The sequence below is a fragment of the Rutilus rutilus genome, assembly GCF_951802725.1.
Source record: "Rutilus rutilus genome assembly, chromosome: 3".
Lineage (NCBI taxonomy): Eukaryota > Metazoa > Chordata > Actinopteri > Cypriniformes > Leuciscidae > Rutilus > Rutilus rutilus.
This window is the reverse complement of record NC_140211.1, coordinates 11,659,522-11,678,035: the sequence shown is the minus strand read 5'-3', so window position 1 is coordinate 11,678,035 and position 18,514 is coordinate 11,659,522. Positions and strand designations below refer to the sequence as shown.

At 37.7% G+C, this 18,514-nt stretch overlaps 2 protein-coding genes across 2 annotated transcripts in view; both read left to right on the top strand.

The window, feature by feature from the left end:
- The first annotated feature begins 755 nt into the window (after positions 1-755).
- On the top strand, positions 756-3,747 carry kcnk7 (potassium channel, subfamily K, member 7). The gene is made up of 3 exons (XM_084405254.1): positions 756-1,250; positions 2,447-2,842; positions 2,977-3,747. The coding sequence occupies exons 1-3, from the start codon at positions 767-769 to the stop codon at positions 3,306-3,308; spliced, it is 1,212 nt and encodes a 403-aa protein (XP_084261380.1). The 5' UTR covers positions 756-766; the 3' UTR covers positions 3,309-3,747.
- A 2,564-nt stretch (positions 3,748-6,311) lies between these two features.
- Positions 6,312-18,514, top strand: part of ehbp1l1a (EH domain binding protein 1-like 1a) — a 42,096-nt gene continuing 29,893 nt past the window's right edge. The window contains exons 1-6 of the mRNA XM_084404883.1: positions 6,312-6,341; positions 6,452-6,576; positions 6,850-6,959; positions 8,060-8,203; positions 15,743-15,800; positions 17,619-17,714. Coding sequence (XP_084261009.1) covers positions 6,871-6,959; positions 8,060-8,203; positions 15,743-15,800; positions 17,619-17,714 — 387 coding nt within the window. The 5' untranslated portion in view covers positions 6,312-6,341; positions 6,452-6,576; positions 6,850-6,870. The remainder of the gene's footprint in view (positions 6,342-6,451; positions 6,577-6,849; positions 6,960-8,059; positions 8,204-15,742; positions 15,801-17,618; positions 17,715-18,514) is intronic.

Sequence of the window (18,514 nt, the reverse complement as noted above, 5' to 3'; positions counted from 1 at the left end):
TTCATGACAGTACAATTAGAAAAAAGACTGGACAATGGTTTGTTTGGAAGGGTTGCCAGGGGAAAGCTGCGTCTCTAAAAAGAAAATGGCAACAACGTTTTATTTGAACAAACCACAAGACTTCTGGAACTACGTCCTTTGGACAGACGAGACCAAAGTGGAGATGTTTGTCCATAATGCAAAGCGCCAAAACCAAACACAGCATATCAGCACAAACACCTCATACCAACTGTTAAAAACTGGTGAAGGGGTGGTGATCTGGTCTTGCTTTGCAGCCACAGGACCGGGGCACCTTGCAATCATTGAGTCGACCATGAACTCCTCTGGATCCCAAAGTATTCTAGAGTCAAATGTGAGGCCTTCTCTCCGACATCTAAAGCTTGGCTGAAATTGGCTCATGCAACAGGAAAATGATCAGAATGATTAGAAACTTCCAGGCAGGTGAGTTGAGGTAAGTTTGAGCTAAACTCTACAGGACATTGGTCCTCCATGACCGAGGGCCAACATGGAACATGAACATCCTGGTTACTCTTTGCATCTTTTCTATACATTCTTCAAAATGTCTTAATTTTACATAGAAAATCAAATGGGTTAGAAGCAACATGGATGGTGAGCAACTAAATGTCAGAATAAAATAAAAATCCTTCAAGATATAAAGTTATGTTCAGATGACAACTGGACTAAAGTGCAATCTCACTTTTCAACCTGTTGGGGCAACCAATAAAGTTTGGTTTAGGTTCTGTTGTACTAGACCAGGAGAAGGCTGATGGTGTCACAGATGTCTGCTAAACCTGTTGCATTAAACTTTCAGTGCGGTGTTGAACTTTCCATGTCAGAGCCCAGGTTTGGTTACGCATGCAGCACCCCATATCCTACCATCCTAAGAGAATACACAAACAAAACTAGTTTAGTAATGTCTATTTTTGCGGATAAAGCCCGGACTTTTCTGCGTGCTCACGCGTTCATCTTCATGATGATGGCGTATGGCCTGTTCATCATCCTCGGTGCTGTAGTTTTAATGATATTGGAGCAACCTGAGGAGAATTTACTCGTTCAAGAGGTCCGTGAACTAAAAGCTCTTTTTTTGACAGAGAACCCGTGTGTTGAGGAAAGCAGTTTGGACAGTTTGTTAATGAACGTGCTTTCTGCGAGTAAACGTGGCGTGGCCGCATTGAAATCCGACAGCTCTGAATGTAACTTCGACTTTACGTCGTCGCTGTTTTTCGTCATTACCTTCCTCACGACCACAGGTGAGCAGTCAAGATGTTTGAAATTGAAAACTACCGCTATGAATTTATTGAACACCATTCACAAACATTAATAATAACCGCACATAAATAATTACGCATCTAATATTATCTTATCGGACGTGGACGTGGTGGACCAATGTCATGTATTATAAACAGAATTGTCAATGTGTACAGTGGTGTTTACAACCAAGATGCGACAGTTTATTTCAACATTTATTTATTTATTTATTTATTTGTCTTTTTTCTTTCTTTCTAATTTCGAACCAATTCAACCAATACACGATATAGCCTACTTTTGATCAAAATAAATAATTTTAAATATTAAGGTAAGTCAAGCAGTATAAAACGTGGCAACACTTTATTTTAAGTGGGCGTAGTTACACGTTAGGCTACTACATGTAGGCCTACCTACTTAGCCTACTGTAGTCATGGCAGTAAATTATGCATAATTACAAGTAACTGACCCTCAACCAAACCCTAACCATAACCGGAACTCTAGTAAGTAGTTAATTAATATTAGGCTACTCAGTACATTTGACTAAGTAGCCTACAATGTAAATATGTCACCTTAAAATAAACCAAAACATTGTTTATCCTTTAGAATTTATTTATCCTTTAGAACTTATTTTAGTATACAGTTAACCAATGCACATATAGTTTAGTTCAAAATAATTAAAAATATTATTTAAGTCTACACACACAGTAGCCTACAAAACATTTGTTTGTTTATTCTTTGGAATTCATTTATTCTTAAGAATATTGTTTCTTTAATTAATCAACAAACCAAATACATGCTTGATTTATAGTTAAAACTAGCCTATTTCTTGATTTTAATCTCAATATTTAAGTCTACACACTCAATACAAAAAATATATAAATTTTAAAACTTGTTAAATCACTCAAATTTTTTATTCATTTAAGGATACAGTCAACTTAGCAAATGCATGATTTATTTATAGTTTATTTTTTACATTATTTTTATCTTAATATTTCAGTCCACACTCAATACAAGCTTTATCTATTTTTTTGTTTTTAATGTATGTATTTTTATATTCAATCTTAACTAAACAATGACTGATAATCGATTTGATTTGTTTGACATTGATTTGGTCTACCAGTATACCAGTATACAAAATACAAGTCCCTGATATCTTCACACTACTTTATACAGTTTGCACTGTATAATTTCTTTGCAGGTTATGGCACCACTGTGCCCCTTTCGGATGAGGGCCGTGTGTTCTGTGTTGTTTACTGTCTTGTGGGCATCCCATTCACCATGCTGCTGCTGTCCTGCCTCACTCGTGCCCTTCTGCCCCGGGTAACACACACTCCTATTCAGAACCTTCAAGTCTTCTGGGGACTGTCTCGCAACCATGCTGCGTTGCTGCACTGCAGTGTCCTCGCCTTTTGCACAGCGACATTGTTCTTTCTTCTACCTGCTGGTGCCCTGTGTCTGCTGGAGGACCACTGGAGTTACCTGGAGTCGCTGTATTTTTGTTTTATCTCACTCAGCACGACTGGACTGGGTGACTACCTGCCTGGGAGGACGCAAAGCCAAGCAGCACGTCAGGTGCTGGAGTTAGCAACCTCCTGTAAGTCCCAACACTTCCTTTTTAGGATTTTTTTTTTTTTTTAAACATGTTGGATTAAGCATATTTTTTTCTTTAATTTAAGTCAACAAACCAATGCATGATCTAATTTATTCATTTATTGAATCATCATTTAGGTTACCTGATGCTTGGGCTGATTGTCCTGCTTGTCGTTCTGGAAAGCTTCTGGGAACTCCAGCAGGTTCAAGCCATTCTGCATTTTTTCTCTGGACCAACGTGGCTGGGTGAGCTGAAGGGGGTGGGTTTGGATGAGCTTGTGCTCAGTGGGGACATGGCAGGTCCAGAAGAGGAACCTCATTACACTCTTCCGATATCCACAATCTCCCCTACTTTCTCAGAATCACCTGCCACTCCAACAGTAGAGCTGCCACCAAACTTTGACATGCCACCCATGGCGACCTCCAAAGAAAAAGTTTCCCCTTCACTAAGACCAAACTTAAACGGCTAAGACTAGTCTTACAACTTGGTCACCACATTTTTTTTCTTTAAGACTGTTCATAACTGTTTTATTGTCAGTTATATAAAAACATACATTGGTCTAATTTGATACTGGATACTGGAATGTCCTTTGACTCAACGTTAGTTGGTTAGACTAGTACTGAAGACACAATCTTAACATAAGGGGTTTATGTGTATGCAACCGGATCTGTGTCCATCCACTTCCACTAGCACTACATAACTGATATAATGAAACTGGACATTGTAAAAAGTATAAATGATATCCAGCAATGGTGTGCCTCTATAATATGCAATAGTAGCTTTAATAACTAGAAGCTGGCAAACACTAGGTGGCCCTGTTTGTTTATTTTCTTCAATACTCTTTGGATTGTTCTGAGTGGTACATGCATTTATATTTATAATTTGTTTAATAAACAAGTTACATTTACAATGCAGATTATATGATTATAAAAAATATATATTAAAAGATTATGAATTTATTATTCATTATAAATATTTGAAAACCAATATTGTCAAACATTCTACTAGTCAAAGTTTGGGCACACTTACTCATTCTTTATTATATGCGTTTAATTTTCAATATTTTTGAAAAAGATTAAAGTGTAATTACTGTTGAAAAGTTTGGGGTTGGTAAGAATTTTAAATGCCAACTTATTTTTTTTCTCATATTATGGGAGTCAATGGTGCACCACTATTGTTGGTTACAAACATTCTTCAAAATATCTTTCTTTGCGTTCAACAGAAGAAAGACATTTTTACAAGTTTGGAACAACCTGAGGGTGAGTAAATGATGACAGAATTTTCATTTTTGGGTGATCTATCCCTTTGGTATCACATTCTGCCTCTTAAAATAAATCTATTCAAATTGCGATGTTCGTGTTTAACATGTTGTTCTTCATAGTTACAACAGGGAGCAGGTGTGTGTGTGTGTGTGTCTTTGTGTGGGATGGTGACTCAGAATCTGTGCCCAGCACTGCCTCTCCTCTGCCAGTCTGACATAAACACACTCTGCAAATGAGGTCATACACTCCTATTATGGTCTTCAGTCATTTACTGTCCAATTCTGCAGTAGCCTACTTGTGCTGAAGCGCAGGGTGCATTTTAAAATCGTTACATGCTTCTTATGCACACACGTGTGTGTGTGTACTTGTACAACTATCTTTGTGAGGACCAATTTGAGTTTTAGACCATTGGAGTGAGGACAAAGAGAGTAAAGTGAGGACATTTTGGCCTGTCCTCACTTTCTGAGACCCCTTTAAAGGCCTGTTTGAGGGTCAAGGCGTGGTTTTAGGGATAAGGTTATAATTAAGTTAAGGGTAGGTTTAGGGTAAGGGTTTGGGTTAGGCACTTAGTTGTGATGGGTAAGGTTAGGGTAAGCCAATGAATGTCCTCATAAAGATAGATGTACAAGAATGTGTGTGTGTTGCATATAGGCCAGGACTGAAGTAAAACTGGTGCAGTGCTGGGTAATAAAACATCAACCCATTTTTAGTCACTTTTGTTTTCACACGGTTGTGTGTCATTTTAAGACCCAAGAAAGGTTAAAAATACCAAATGCATATAGGATAAAAATAGAAAATTAGTAAGATTGCATCCCCTCAAATTATCCTAATGGCAAAACTGCTGACATCTGTTAACAAACACAGTACACGAGTCCTTGACCGTAAGAGGCGTGACGTGAACTTCCCAGAGGAGTTGCAGAAATGATAGGGGCTTCCCCACTTGTTTACTGTGAGGACCATGAAGCATAAACATTTTCCTAAACCCGCCGGCCTCAAACGTTTTAAACCCTCAGCAGTTCTTTGAATGAGGTACAGCGCTCATTAAATCAGACTTTTAACATTCAAATGGCGTTCACACATTTTTCACCAATGTAGCTTGCCTGTATATTCATATGACCTTCTTACCACAGTGTCTAATGGTTTCACACCGTCAACTGCTCTTTCATTCAGACTGACAGTCAGCAGGTGTTACATGCACATCTATATTTACCATGGTGGTTTAAATGTTGTCTCTGATCTTGAACAGATGGAGTAACATTACCACAATGTAGTTTTCCACTCCTAGAGAGAGAGATGTATTTCAAAAGATCATGAAATGTTACTTTCCTGTGAAATTAAGGTCATGTTGTCAATCTGTGCTCTCTTAGAATGTTACATATGAGAGATTGGACATCAGGACTGTGGGTTTGTGGCAAGTCTCAAACGTCCTCCCTAAAAATAAAAAAATTCAGCAGAGTATCTAATAGGACAGATCAAGAGTTTTTGATCAGTTTCGTAATTGTTCAAATCAGTTACTTTGGCTGATCTGATTTATCTTTACAGAATTGCTAGAAAAAAAAAAATTAAGCACGTTACAAATAGATTGAAGATCTAATCGAATGAATTTAAGATTTCAAGTTTTAAAGAAAGAAATGTTTAGTGAATCAGAAATATTTCTAGGTCACTAGTGAAGTACATTTGTGTCATGCTGAGGATTCCTCTGTTCAGAAGGTCAGATGTTTTTGAAGCACAAGATGCTCTTTGGATCATTCTCAAATCATGCTGGAGAACACGATTATCGGGTCTTGGCAGACATTTGAAGTTCATGTCATTTCGGGCGCTGCTCTTATTGAATCCCGTTTAATGAAATGGTCAGAGTCTGCTGAGAAATTAAGAAATTCATGCTGCACTCAAATCGTTATGCTGATGAGATCATTAGTATACAGTGCAAAAGTTTGGGGGTCTTAACCATCACTTTTGATCAATTGAATTCCCAAACTTTTGAACAGTAGTGTACATTTTTATAAATCTTGATCTTCACGGCTGAAATGGTTAAAGGATGGAAATGTGCTGTATTTTAAGAAATGTATACCAATGGCACTCTGGTTTGTTTAGGTTTGTCTTTTTTTAGAACGTTTCCTGCAGTTGGTACTTGGGCATGGAGAGGTCAATGCTACAGGAAAACAGGAAATACTGAGACAACGACACGCTCAATTAACAGGAAGTGTACAGCTGTGAGCAGGAACCTTATTCGTGATCGTGTGAGTTTTCATCTCTCTCTTTCCTTTCCCAATCCATCTTTCATCGCTCTGTTATTCTTGGATTGATGAACAAATTAAACTGACTTAATTAATCTGTTGTCATATCCCAGAAAGGACGTCAGAAGAGAAATTGTTCATAGAACAAGTTAACCGCACCAACTTGACCATTTTGCACCCTATTTTGCCATGTGGTGTTTTGGATTGGCCAAAGCTAATCTAAACTGTGATCAGCAGGGTAAGTTTGAGCCTGTGCACTCACACTGATCTAGAATCAGCCCAGATCATAATGTCTGCTAAACTGATCTCAGGTCATCATAATAGCATAACATCAGGCTACCTGCTGCACAATATACCTGCCGTTTTTGCCACACCTAAACATTGTTCAAACAGTATGACTGTGCTGTGCTGAACAAGACCTAACAGTCAACTGTATCAGATATAGAAGTAATGCAAAATAATATTCCACTCTTGTTAACATTAGTAAGCGTTTTTTTGCTATTGTTTGAAGCACAGTAAAAACTGCTCACAAATGGTGACCTTCAACCTTCAACGGAGTGTTTTGAATAGCCCTGCCAACCTCCATTCTCTTCAACAAGACAAACTGCTTCCCACGGCAAGGTAAGAAAGCACAGATCTCCCTTCATCGTGCTATCTATCACGCGATCACATGTTTTGCTCCTCTTAATATTTTTATATTTCATTTAACATGCATGGCAGTGCATTGGAACCCCATGGCAATAAACAGCCTAATTTTCTTTTCAGACTGTGAAACAGTAAAACAATATATATATATATTAATGTTTCACCTAAATTATTATGTTGATAGTATCATTTGTACACTACAGTTAAAATTTTTGTGAAACAGAAAAATAATTAAGCACAAAACAGTTCATGATATTTGCTGTTTCTTGAATTGTTTCATGAGGCCAAAAGTTGTTGTTCGGTGTTGATATTCGGAGAGGATTTTTGTTTTTAATGACCCTATAAGTTTGAATAAACCAGCAAAATATTAGGAATTTATATAACACAACACTACACTTGGTTAAGGTATATATCTGACAAAATTATGTAAAAATGCAAAATGTAAAAAATGTATAGGCCTATATTTATATTTGTTATTTTTTTATTTTTTTTGAGTAAAGGGGGAAGATGTACATTTTCCAGGGCCGGGTGTCTTTTGGCCATTTTTATAGGCTATATTAGATTACTGTTAAGTGTTTACCCAAAATCTGAATTGGAGTTTGTGGCCAGAATTCCCGGAAGGAGTTTGAAAACAACTTGCAAAACCGCATATAAAGCAAACAATCATTTCTGTAATTGGACTTTTGAATCAAAACCTCAGCCCTATTATATTAATATGCCTATCAAAAGGGCTACAATAATAGTCCAATAAGGCTATTTTTCATAACATAACACTTGGATAATTGAATAATAAGCCAGTTGGATAAATGACTGAATGTATAATAGCCTAATGGTGACCCAGCATTTCTGTTCTCCCAGCCACTCTTCCATGGGAGTGCAGGATATGTCAGTTCATCGCAAGTGTTTGGTTATGTTTCCTCTGATCTGTCGGCGCTTATCTTCACTTTGACATTTGGAGCATGTGTGTGTGTGTGTAATCTATGAGGCGGCGGTGGCGCGCGGAGCTGCCATCCCTGAAACATCGGTGCTAGGCGAAGTGACACAGCAATTCCCACGATGTCTTTTTAATTCACCAATCTCTTCTGTGAGGAATCGTCTAATTCAAGTGCTGTAATCATGACTTCGGTTTGGAAGAGACTTCAGCGCGCTGGAAAAAGAGCGTCGAAGTTTCAGTTTGCCGCGTCCTTTCAAGAACTCACCGTAGAGTGCACTAAGAAGTGGTAAGAAATGCGATTTTTCTTTTCATTGTGATGTATTGTTGTTATAAATGCATAATAAATTCAGTATCACGTGTTTAACGTTTCTTTTAAAGTCTGACGTAGCTGCAGTGACACCAGTTAAGCGATATAGCCTTCGCGACGCTATAAAATTAGAACGCAACGCTCCCATTATAAACAACGAAGCTCGAGCGTTTGCAGTGTAGGCAGCATGGTGTAGTTTACCGAGTGGTATAGTTAGTTAAAGTTAAACAATGAACGGTATCAGAGGGCTTGTTTACTCTGCCAAGCACTTTTTGTAGTAGTAATAGTAGCCTAGTAGTGAGCTTTGTTATGAGTCACCTACAGTACACCTTCGCTTACTTCCGTTTTACTTTCAGTTCTCCGGTTCCACTTGATGCGCAGCGCATCTTCAAGGACAGTCATTCGCAGCTTCATTAGACACTTTTGATGCATGTTTTTGCTGATAGGAGGGTCCTGCAAATGTTGATAAATGAAGCTCTGAGCACTTACCACAGCCCATGTGCCTATCTCACTATTTAAAAAATGATCTTTCTCAAATTTGCTAGCTTTTGTTTAAATTGAAACTCTTCGCACTCAGCTTCATAAGGCATTTACTCAACTGTTGATTTAAACAGGTTTAAAGGTTTTTCCTTTACTATCATGTCCAGAGCAGTTTATTTTTGACTAAAACTATTTTCAAGCATAGAAATATATCATTTTAGATCATAAGATTTTTGAGATTTAGTAGAAAGATAAACTCAAAGATGAAGATAAAGTCAAGTGGCAGTGTGACAAGTCCAAAATGACCTTGCATGTGACACTTAGGTCTATGTCTCAATATGTTGTGATAGTGTCCTTTTATTTGTTAAATGCATTGAGATTATTTCACATTCAGGTTATTGAACTAAAACTGAACCCCCCCGCCTCCCCGTACAAGCAACATCATTTAATGTGCATTAGCATCATGACAGTGGATTATTCGGTAATCGATATGCCATTAAAATAATGATTGTTGAAGGATAATCATATTTATAAACAGTATTGATGTGATCCTCCAGCACAGACAGGAAACTGTCATTTTTATTTAGTTAGAGGCATAAGGAAAGAAATCATTATATTATTATTATTATATCATAAACATTATTCATTATTTGTCATATAATGTTCTTGTTCTCTGCAACAGATAATTTCCCAAAAGCAACTAGTTTCCAGGTCTTACTTTATACTCAAACATGTGCGAGTCCATACTCTACATTTCATCATACAGTCTGTGTTAAGAAAAAAAAAATGTGGCTAGCTTAGAAGAATTTGTAGTATGTGGAATGACTGGATTTGAATGATTAGAAAGTATGTCAATGTTTTTTTTATTTAATTAGTTTTTTTGATGGAAAAATAATATATGCATCAAGCCATAGAAGGCATAAAGGGATATTGTAGCATATGTTGTAGACATGGCCTTTATTGTTGGCAGAAGCAAGTCCACTTTGAGACTCTACACTGCATGTTGTCTTTTTTTGACAGTTGAGACATATTTTATACATTACCGCTCAGATGTTTTGGTTTGGTAAGATTTTGTTTTTGAACTCTGTTGCTCACCAAGGCTGTATTTATTGTATCAAAAATACAAACCAAAAAAATTGTAATATTGTGAAATAATATTGCAATTTAAAATACCTGTTTTTTATTCCTGTGATACAAAGCTGAATTTTCAGCATCATTACTCCAGTCTTCAGTGTCATTCAAATATGCTGATTTGCTTCTCAAGAAACATTTTCTTATTATTATCAATGTTGAAAATAGTTGTGCTGCTTAATATTTTTTTGCGGAAACCGTGATCCTTCTTTCAGGATCATTTGATGAATAGAAAGTTTAAAAGAACTGCTATGTGGAACAGAAGACTTTACTGTCATTTTTTTTCTGTCACTCCATTCCACGCTGAATGGACGTAGTTTCTTTAAAATAAAAAATAAAAACATACTAACATTAATAATAGTGTATTTTATGGAACATTGAGTAATATTAGCATATTTCAGTATAGGGGGAGACCTGGGATGAAAGTAACACCATTTGTTTGAGCATCGGTAACTCTGTGGTTGTTTGTGCTATATCTCTCCAAATTTGGTAAATTGTAGCCACATTTGTCAGCTACAAATATAACTCTCTTGGACATGTACAACACAATCACAAATTATGTGAGTTAATGTCAAACTACTGGGGTGAGTTGGAACACAGGCTGGGGAAGTTGTAACAATGAGAGCTAATTTGCTGAAATAAGATCCACACAATCTAAGAATGTTATTGAAGAATCAGTTTTTAATCAAGTACAATGTTTTTTGTTACTTTAAATTGCTCATTGTATTTCTTTAAGGACTTTAAATTTAGCACAAAACAATTGCCATGTGTGTTTGTGTTTGTGTTTGTGCTTGTGTGTGTGCTGTATTCCTGTCACATAAGTTCGCCCACTAGCTATGTTGCCATCCACCTATTTTATGTGAATTTTGGGAAATCGCATACAAAAAACGCTGGATGGAAATGCCGAGATGTGCATACGTTCTAAAAATGTGCACAAAAAACAATGTATGTGCTCTATTGAGGCGAATAATCCTAGTATCTGATAATAAGACATGTGCATAAACTATGATGGAAACATATACTACATAAATTCCTCAATGCACAACAAAAAACTTATGTGATTTTGTCTTAACAGGGGATGTGATTGATAACTGGAATCATCATAAGCGGTTGGTTGTAACATTTTAATGAACTGTTACAACTATCCCCACCCCTAACAGCCATGACTTATTGTAACTTACCTGTATTAGCATGGGTTTGAAGTTAGCATGAATCTAAAGCATCAAATTAAACTAGAGAAAAGCTACTTTAGATGCAAGTCAAATAACTGTATCTACAATGCAATGATTGCTAAGCAAAAAATAATCTTCATAAAATTTGAAAAATCAGGGTTTTTTTTGTTCATAAAATGTACAATGTTGCTCACAGTAACATGCTACTTCTCATGCGAGCTCAAAAATATGATGTGAGCGTCTAATATTGATGGCATCACCATAGCTCTTTTCTGACTTGTCAAACTGAGTGTTACACTGACCCTGTGTTACTTACAACACTTCCTGGTCTCCCCCTATTCATCAATGTAGGAGATTGGATAGATTTGACTAGCTGCTGTGCTGATGTCATCTGACTTCTGTGGCCATTGACAGTGTGTCTTGTGTAGTCACATGACTTAGTGACTCCACGACTGACCTCAGAACAGCTGTTCGATTCTATCAGTTAAATGACTCGGCTATGAATGTTAAATGTGGTCAGTGTTACAAGACTGTCTACAACTGAAACAGCCTCTGTAAGTTGATCTTAATGAACATTAAAAGAATCAAAAGAATATGTCTAACAGTTATGCACTTAAGTTTAAACATTGAACCATTGAACACCTGAAGTGTAAAAAGTGGGCATTAAACTTGATTCCCTTCTTATGCAGTTTTATAAAGGTAGCACACATCGCTTCAGCAGCTTTATATCAATCCGTGTGCCATTTCCCTGTCTATTTCTGTTAACCCCATGACTGTCACCACGTCGCTTGGCCTCTTGCATCCATTCACACAGCTGTTGCTGACACTGACCTGCAATACGAGACCCAGAGGCCCATGATTATCTCCCTCCACCTTTCCTTTCCTTTATTATGACTTCAAAAACAACGTTAACATGCGTAGACATAGTCTACTGTCCATCGTTTGGTTTTCATCAGTATGAGGAAATTATTTTATAAAAGCACGTTATGTCCCATTTATTTGTCTGATCAGCACTTTTCCAGGTGTGCTATTGAGTGATAGATGTAACAGGTTGGTTGCATGGGATGCCTGGAAATGGTTATTTTAGGCAAATCACATAGCTGATGTCCCAAGATTATAGGAACAGCCTGACTGATATGAGATTTGCATAACTGCATAGTCATTTGCATGTAAATAGTGTATGGTTGGTCATAGTTTGTACTTTTGTGTTAATAATGCAAACAAAATCAACATTGTTTCACTTTTGTCATATGTTCAAACCTAGTACTCAAGCATTGCTTTTAAGAAATAGAAAGTTCAGAAAAAGTGGTAAAAAAATGAGACACTGGAACCAAAAGCACTTCCATGAGGAAATGGTGTAGAAGTTAAACAGCTAATCTAAAAATGTTAGTGTAAAGAGAGACCACACCCTCCATTCAGAGAGAGAGAGAGAGAGAGAGAGAGAGAGAGAGAGAGAGAGAGAGAGAGAGAGAGAGAGAGAGAGAGAGAGAGAGAGAGAGAGAGAGAGAGAGAGAGAGAGAGAGAGAGAGAGAGTGAGAGAGTAAAGTAGAGCAAGTCTCAGGTTATACTTCCCACAATCACGCTTAAAGGAAACCCACCTCACACCTCAGTCACTGTAGCTTACAATTAACTTGCACTTCTCTTTTGAAAAGGTAATATTTTAATTGTTAATATAAATCAATATATTTATTGTTATTACTATTTTATTTTTGCCTGATGTCCATTTATAATGTTAGTTGAAAGTTTTTTTTTTTTTTTTTTTGCATCAATTTATGCAAATCAGGAATCAGAAAAAAAAGATATTGTTAATCTCTGATTTTAATCATACAGAATAGGTATTGTTGGCGTTTAAATGTGGGCGGCCAAGTATTCATCTGTCTGATGTCAAAGTTGTGGAAGAATTGAATGAAGCATTGTTTCAATAAATGGTCTAGTTGAACTAGGGAGAAAGTTTTGAGAAGAAAATTACAGTGTTTTCTTAGTACAATGAACTCTTTTATCCTCAAGATATGACCCTTCTAATGTATTTGTTTAGTTATATGCTGTGTTGCTTTGGAATTTTGGAATGGACATATTTTGAAGGGGTAGTTCACCCAAAAAGGAAACAAATTGTCATAAATGATTCACCCTCATGTCATTCCAAACCCTTTTGTTCATCTTCGAAACACAAATAAAGACCTTTTAAATGAAATCTGACTGATTTCTGTCCCTCCATTGACAGCTACGCAACTATCATTTTGACACTTCAAAAAGTTCATAAAGAGATCGTAAATCTAATCCATGAATTGGGCTTTTGTCCAAATTTTCTGAAGAGACTCGATCGCTTTATATGATGAACAGATTGAATTCAGGCTTAAATTCGCATACAAACATTGGCCGTGTTCGAAATCGCCCCGATACCCTCGTTCACTATTCCCTATATTACTCCACTAATATTGTCCACATGAAGGAGTGTATATTATGGGCATTATCTAGCCAATGAGGCCTAAAAAAAAAAAAAGTTTGGTTCCGGTTGGTTGTCAGTTGAGGTCATGGGTCGGTAGGGATTTTTTTATATTTTTTTTTTTTTTTTTTTTTCCTCCAGTGTTATTTTTTGACTTCTTGAAGCACTGTTTCAAATGTTTTTAAACCCAATTTTACAATTTTGGTTGACATGCTAGTGTTGCATGGGCAAATAATTATCACGTTACACATGTCCATCATTGCAAAAGAAAGAATAATATGTTGATATGGACTAGGCTAAAGTTACGCTACTGTATTTGATATTACTAATTTACGCGGGCGAATCAAACTTTTACGACAGTGATTCTGTATTCCCGTTTAAAGTCTGTTGTTGCCATAGACACGCAAAACGCACACACACACACAAAAAGCCTTCGCGGGAGTTTGACAGGCGATCTCATAGTAGATTAACATGGAGGATTTGAACTTGAAAAACGGAGTGTACAGACCGTTCTTCCCCAGTCTCATAAAATAAATTTGGGTCGCACATAAATTGACAGGGTCGGTCGGAAACCGGAACCAAACAAATTTTTTTTTTAGGCCTGAGCTTACATCAGTTGTACACTTGTTATTGCGGTGCATTGTGGGATTGAATGAGTCAGTGCACTCAATTATGTCCACTATGGGTTCGGACACCACTACAAATGGCTCTCCCCTCAAATAGTGCCTATTTAATGCTATAATTCCTGACATATACAGACAATGGACATCAGACGAGAATGAACCTCATTGGTTCTTGCTGAATCTCAAACGTGATGCGTAACACGAGAATGAACCTCATTGGTTCTTTCTGAAGCTCAAACGTGCTGCGTAACACGAGAATGAACCTCATTGGTTCTTGCTGAAGCTCAAACGTGCTGCGTAACAAGAGAATGAACCTCATTGGTTCTTGCTGAAGCTCAAACGTGCTGCGTAACACGAGAATGAACCTCATTGGTTCTTGCTGAATCTCAAACGTGCTGCGTAACACAAGAATGAACCTCATTGGTTCTTGCTGAAGCTCAAACGTGCTGCATAACATGAGAATGAACCTCATTGGTTCTTGCTGAATCTCAAACGTGCTGCATAACATGAGAATGAACCTCATTGGTTCTTGCTGAAGCTCAAACGTGCTGCATAACATGAGAATGAACCTCATTGGTTCTTGCTGAATCTCAAACGTGCTGCGTAACACAAGAATGAACCTCATTGGTTCTTGCTGAAGCTCAAACGTGCTGCATAACATGAGAATGAACCTCATTGGTTCTTGCTGAATCTCAAACGTGCTGCATAACATGAGAATGAACCTCATTGGTTCTTGCTGAATCTCAAACGTGATGCGTAACACGAGAATGAACCTCATTGGTTCTTGCTGAAGCTCAAACGTGCTGCATAACATGAGAATGAACCTCATTGGTTCTTGCTGAAGCTCAAACGTGCTGCATAACATGAGAATGAACCTCATTGGTTCTTGCTGAATCTCAAACGTGATGCGTAACACGAGAATGAACCTCATTGGTTCTTGCTGAAGCTCAAACGTGCTGCATAACATGAGAATGAACCTCATTGGTTATAAACTGCTAAATTTGTATGGATTAGTTTAATGATCTCTTTATTAACTTTTTGAAGCGTCAAAGTGGTAGTGGTTGTGGAGAGACCGAAATCTCTAAGATCTTCATTTGTGTTCCGAAGATGAACAAAAGTCTTACGGGTTTGTAACGACATGAGGGTGAGTAATTAATGACAGGAATTTCATTTATGGGTGAACTAACCCTTTAAAATGAGTCATGTGGTGGATGTTGGCCTGTCTTGTTGGCCTGTCATCCCATGATTGGTCTTTCAGTTACTTTTTAAAATATTCATCTGTGATTACTCACTCACATTGCACACAATGTTAGCCTGTTAGAACAGGAATAAGTGTGTTTCACTTGCTCTTGAAGAAGCTGCAGCATTCCATGCAATGAAGCTGGATAATGCTTTCCTGTATGTGGGTCAGATGAGTAACCTAATAACCAAACTGAGTGCACATGATGGTAGTCCCCTTCTACATGCTTAACCTCCATAAAGCAATACCCTTAAGTGTATGACTGAAAATCCTAATTATATTTTCACAGTTTTATGCGTCAAGTGCAATATAGCTTCAAGCAATGTTACATGCTCACTGATCAAGCTAAATTATAGTATGTTACATGTACTTTCAGTTGGGTTGCTGCACTGTACTTGTGTTATATTGTTTGTTATTTGTTATTCACAGGCAGCCAGATAAACTGCGAGTGGTTTGGACCAGGCGAAACAGACGCATCTGCACCAAGGTAAGAGGATGTGGGTTTTTACTGTAACTTTCAAGTAGGCCTACTATATAAAGATATGACTGGGGTTATTTGACGATTATTCATCTACAAGACGTTTATCCAAAGTGATGCAAATAAGACTGAAACAAGTGTAATATATTTATCAGAGGTAGTGCTAACAAACCAATTTAAATAGTGTAACGATCACCAGCTGGAGTTGCCCTTGAGAGCCACTAGAGGGCACTCCACATAAGACTATTATCACTCTCAAACTACATTTCCCAGAACTCACTGCCTGGACTCATTATCACTTATCACATTCACCTGTACCTCATTCACTGATTGCATTCACCTTGTCTTATCATCCTGTTAGTCTCAGTCTATATGTAACGGAGGCCAGCTAGTAGTTGCTGTGCGAGTAAACCTCACTCCTCTGATCTCAATAGGCACTCTAGCGACAGATGCTAGAGGCTGCAGTCTTTAGCCTCCTTGTTAGAGCACCTAACTCTCATGCCGGAGACCCGGGTTCGAGACCCGCACGGAGCGGGGTGTGAAGGACCCGGTGAGAGGGGTTACATTGGTGCCGTGACCCGGATAGGAGTGAGGTTTAGGGGGGTGAATGTAACGGAGGCCAGCTAGTAGTTGCTGTGCGAGTAAACCTCACTCCTCTGATCTCAATAGGCACTCTAGCGACAGATGCTAGAGGCTGCAGTCTTTAGCCTCCTTGTTAGAGCACCTAACTCTCATGCCGGAGACCCGGGTTCGAGACCCGCACGGAGCAGGGTGTGAAGGACCCGGTGAGAGGGGTTACATTGGTGCCGTGACCCGGATGGGAGTGAGGTTTAGGGGGGTGAATGTAACGGAGGCCAGCTAGTAGTTGCTGTGCGAGTAAACCTCACTCCTCTGATCTCAATAGGCACTCTAGCGACAGATGCTAGAGGCTGCAGTCTTTAGCCTCCTTGTTAGAGTGCCTGACTCTCACGCCGGAGACCCGGGTTCGAGGCCTGCACAGAGCAGGGCGAGTAGGACCTGGGTGGAGGGGTTACATATATATACCTTGTTCATTCATTCACTCACCGCAAAGTCTTGTTAAGTGTTTCACTGCATTTCTGAGCGTTTCCCTGGTTTTCTTGTTTCTTGGTTTTTGATATCTTGCCCTGTTCCCTGGATTACTATCTTGCCTCTGGTCCCTCCCTGCCTGCCTGCCTGTCTGTTTGTTTGTTTTGTTTGTTTCTTTGTTTTGACTGCCTGCCTGTGTATGACCCTAGCCAGCCAATAAAGCTGCATTTGGATCTAACCTTCGTGTCTTGGAGCAGTTCGTAACAAATAGCTAATGTTTTAGTAGCTTTTGAATAGTAAAGATAGAGCACTACTATAAGTGCAGAACAGCACATAATAGTTATTCAATCATGTTTGAGGTTATGTTTAAATTGAATTTTGCTTTTAAAGTCAGGATGTGTTCTTTTTAATTGAATCTTTTTGAAATTTAAAGAAGAGGAACATAACTCTCAGTATTTGTATCATTAGTAACCGCATTGAAAATATTGATAAGTGTTTGCACAGTAGAAGGAAATACTCCCTCCTTGCACACACAAAACAATTGGTTGCAATGGGATGTCATTATACTTTCAACACAAATAGTTCTGCTCGTTTCACAAATACAGTGGAATGATTGCATTGAATTCTAATCCTTTCATACATCATGATTTTGTTCATGAAAGAACATGCATAATCATTGTTCATGCAGTTTGCATGTAAGACTTTATTTTTTCATTGTGTAAACATATGTTTGGGTATCACCAGCTGTGTTAATAGCAGTATTCTCATTGTGATCATCAGCTTCATGGCTGGCAACCGGGGATCAAGAACCCATACAGGGGGACTGTGGTTTGGCAGGTTCCTGAGAGCGTGGACATCACAGTCACTCTCTTTAAGGTACAGAAAGCATTATTTATTTATTTATTTATGTAAAATAATTCCATTTACACCACCAATCAAAAGTTTGGGGCCAGTAAGATTTTTCTTTTTTAAAGAAATCAGTACTTTTATTCAGCAGGGACATATTAAATTAAAACTGACAGTAAAGGCTTTTACATTGCTTCAAAAAAGCCTATTTCAAATAAATGCTGTTCTTTTGAATCAGAGAATCCTGAAATAAGTCTCACAGTTTATACAAAAAATAAGCAGCACGACTGTTTTCAACAGTCAATAATAATACAATAATAATAGTATATAATAGTTTCTTGAGCATCAAATCAGCCTATTAGAATGATTTTTGAAGGATCATGTGACACTGAAGACTGGCGTAATGATGCCGTCACAGAAATAAATGGCATTTTAAAATTATTAGTTAAAATTATAAAATTATAATCTAATTATATTATATATAATAGGTTATTTTAAATAAAATTGTACTAATTTTACATAATATTATTGCTTTTATTGTATTTTTCAAATATAAAATAATTGTAGCCTTGAAAGAGTAGCCTGTAGAAAGAGTTCTTTCAAAAACATAAAAAAATCTTACCAACCCTGAACTTTTGAATGGTAATGTATATGACAGGAAATGGTACGGAGTCCCTAAAGGGACATGGTGATGGAAAGAAATATGAGATGGGAGGAAAACTTATATGCCAACGCTTTTGCATTCTCTCGCAAATGCTTTGCGTTCCCCCGAGAAATTTTGCATTCGCTCGCTAAATGTTTGCATTGCCCTGAGAAATCGCAAAGTTTCC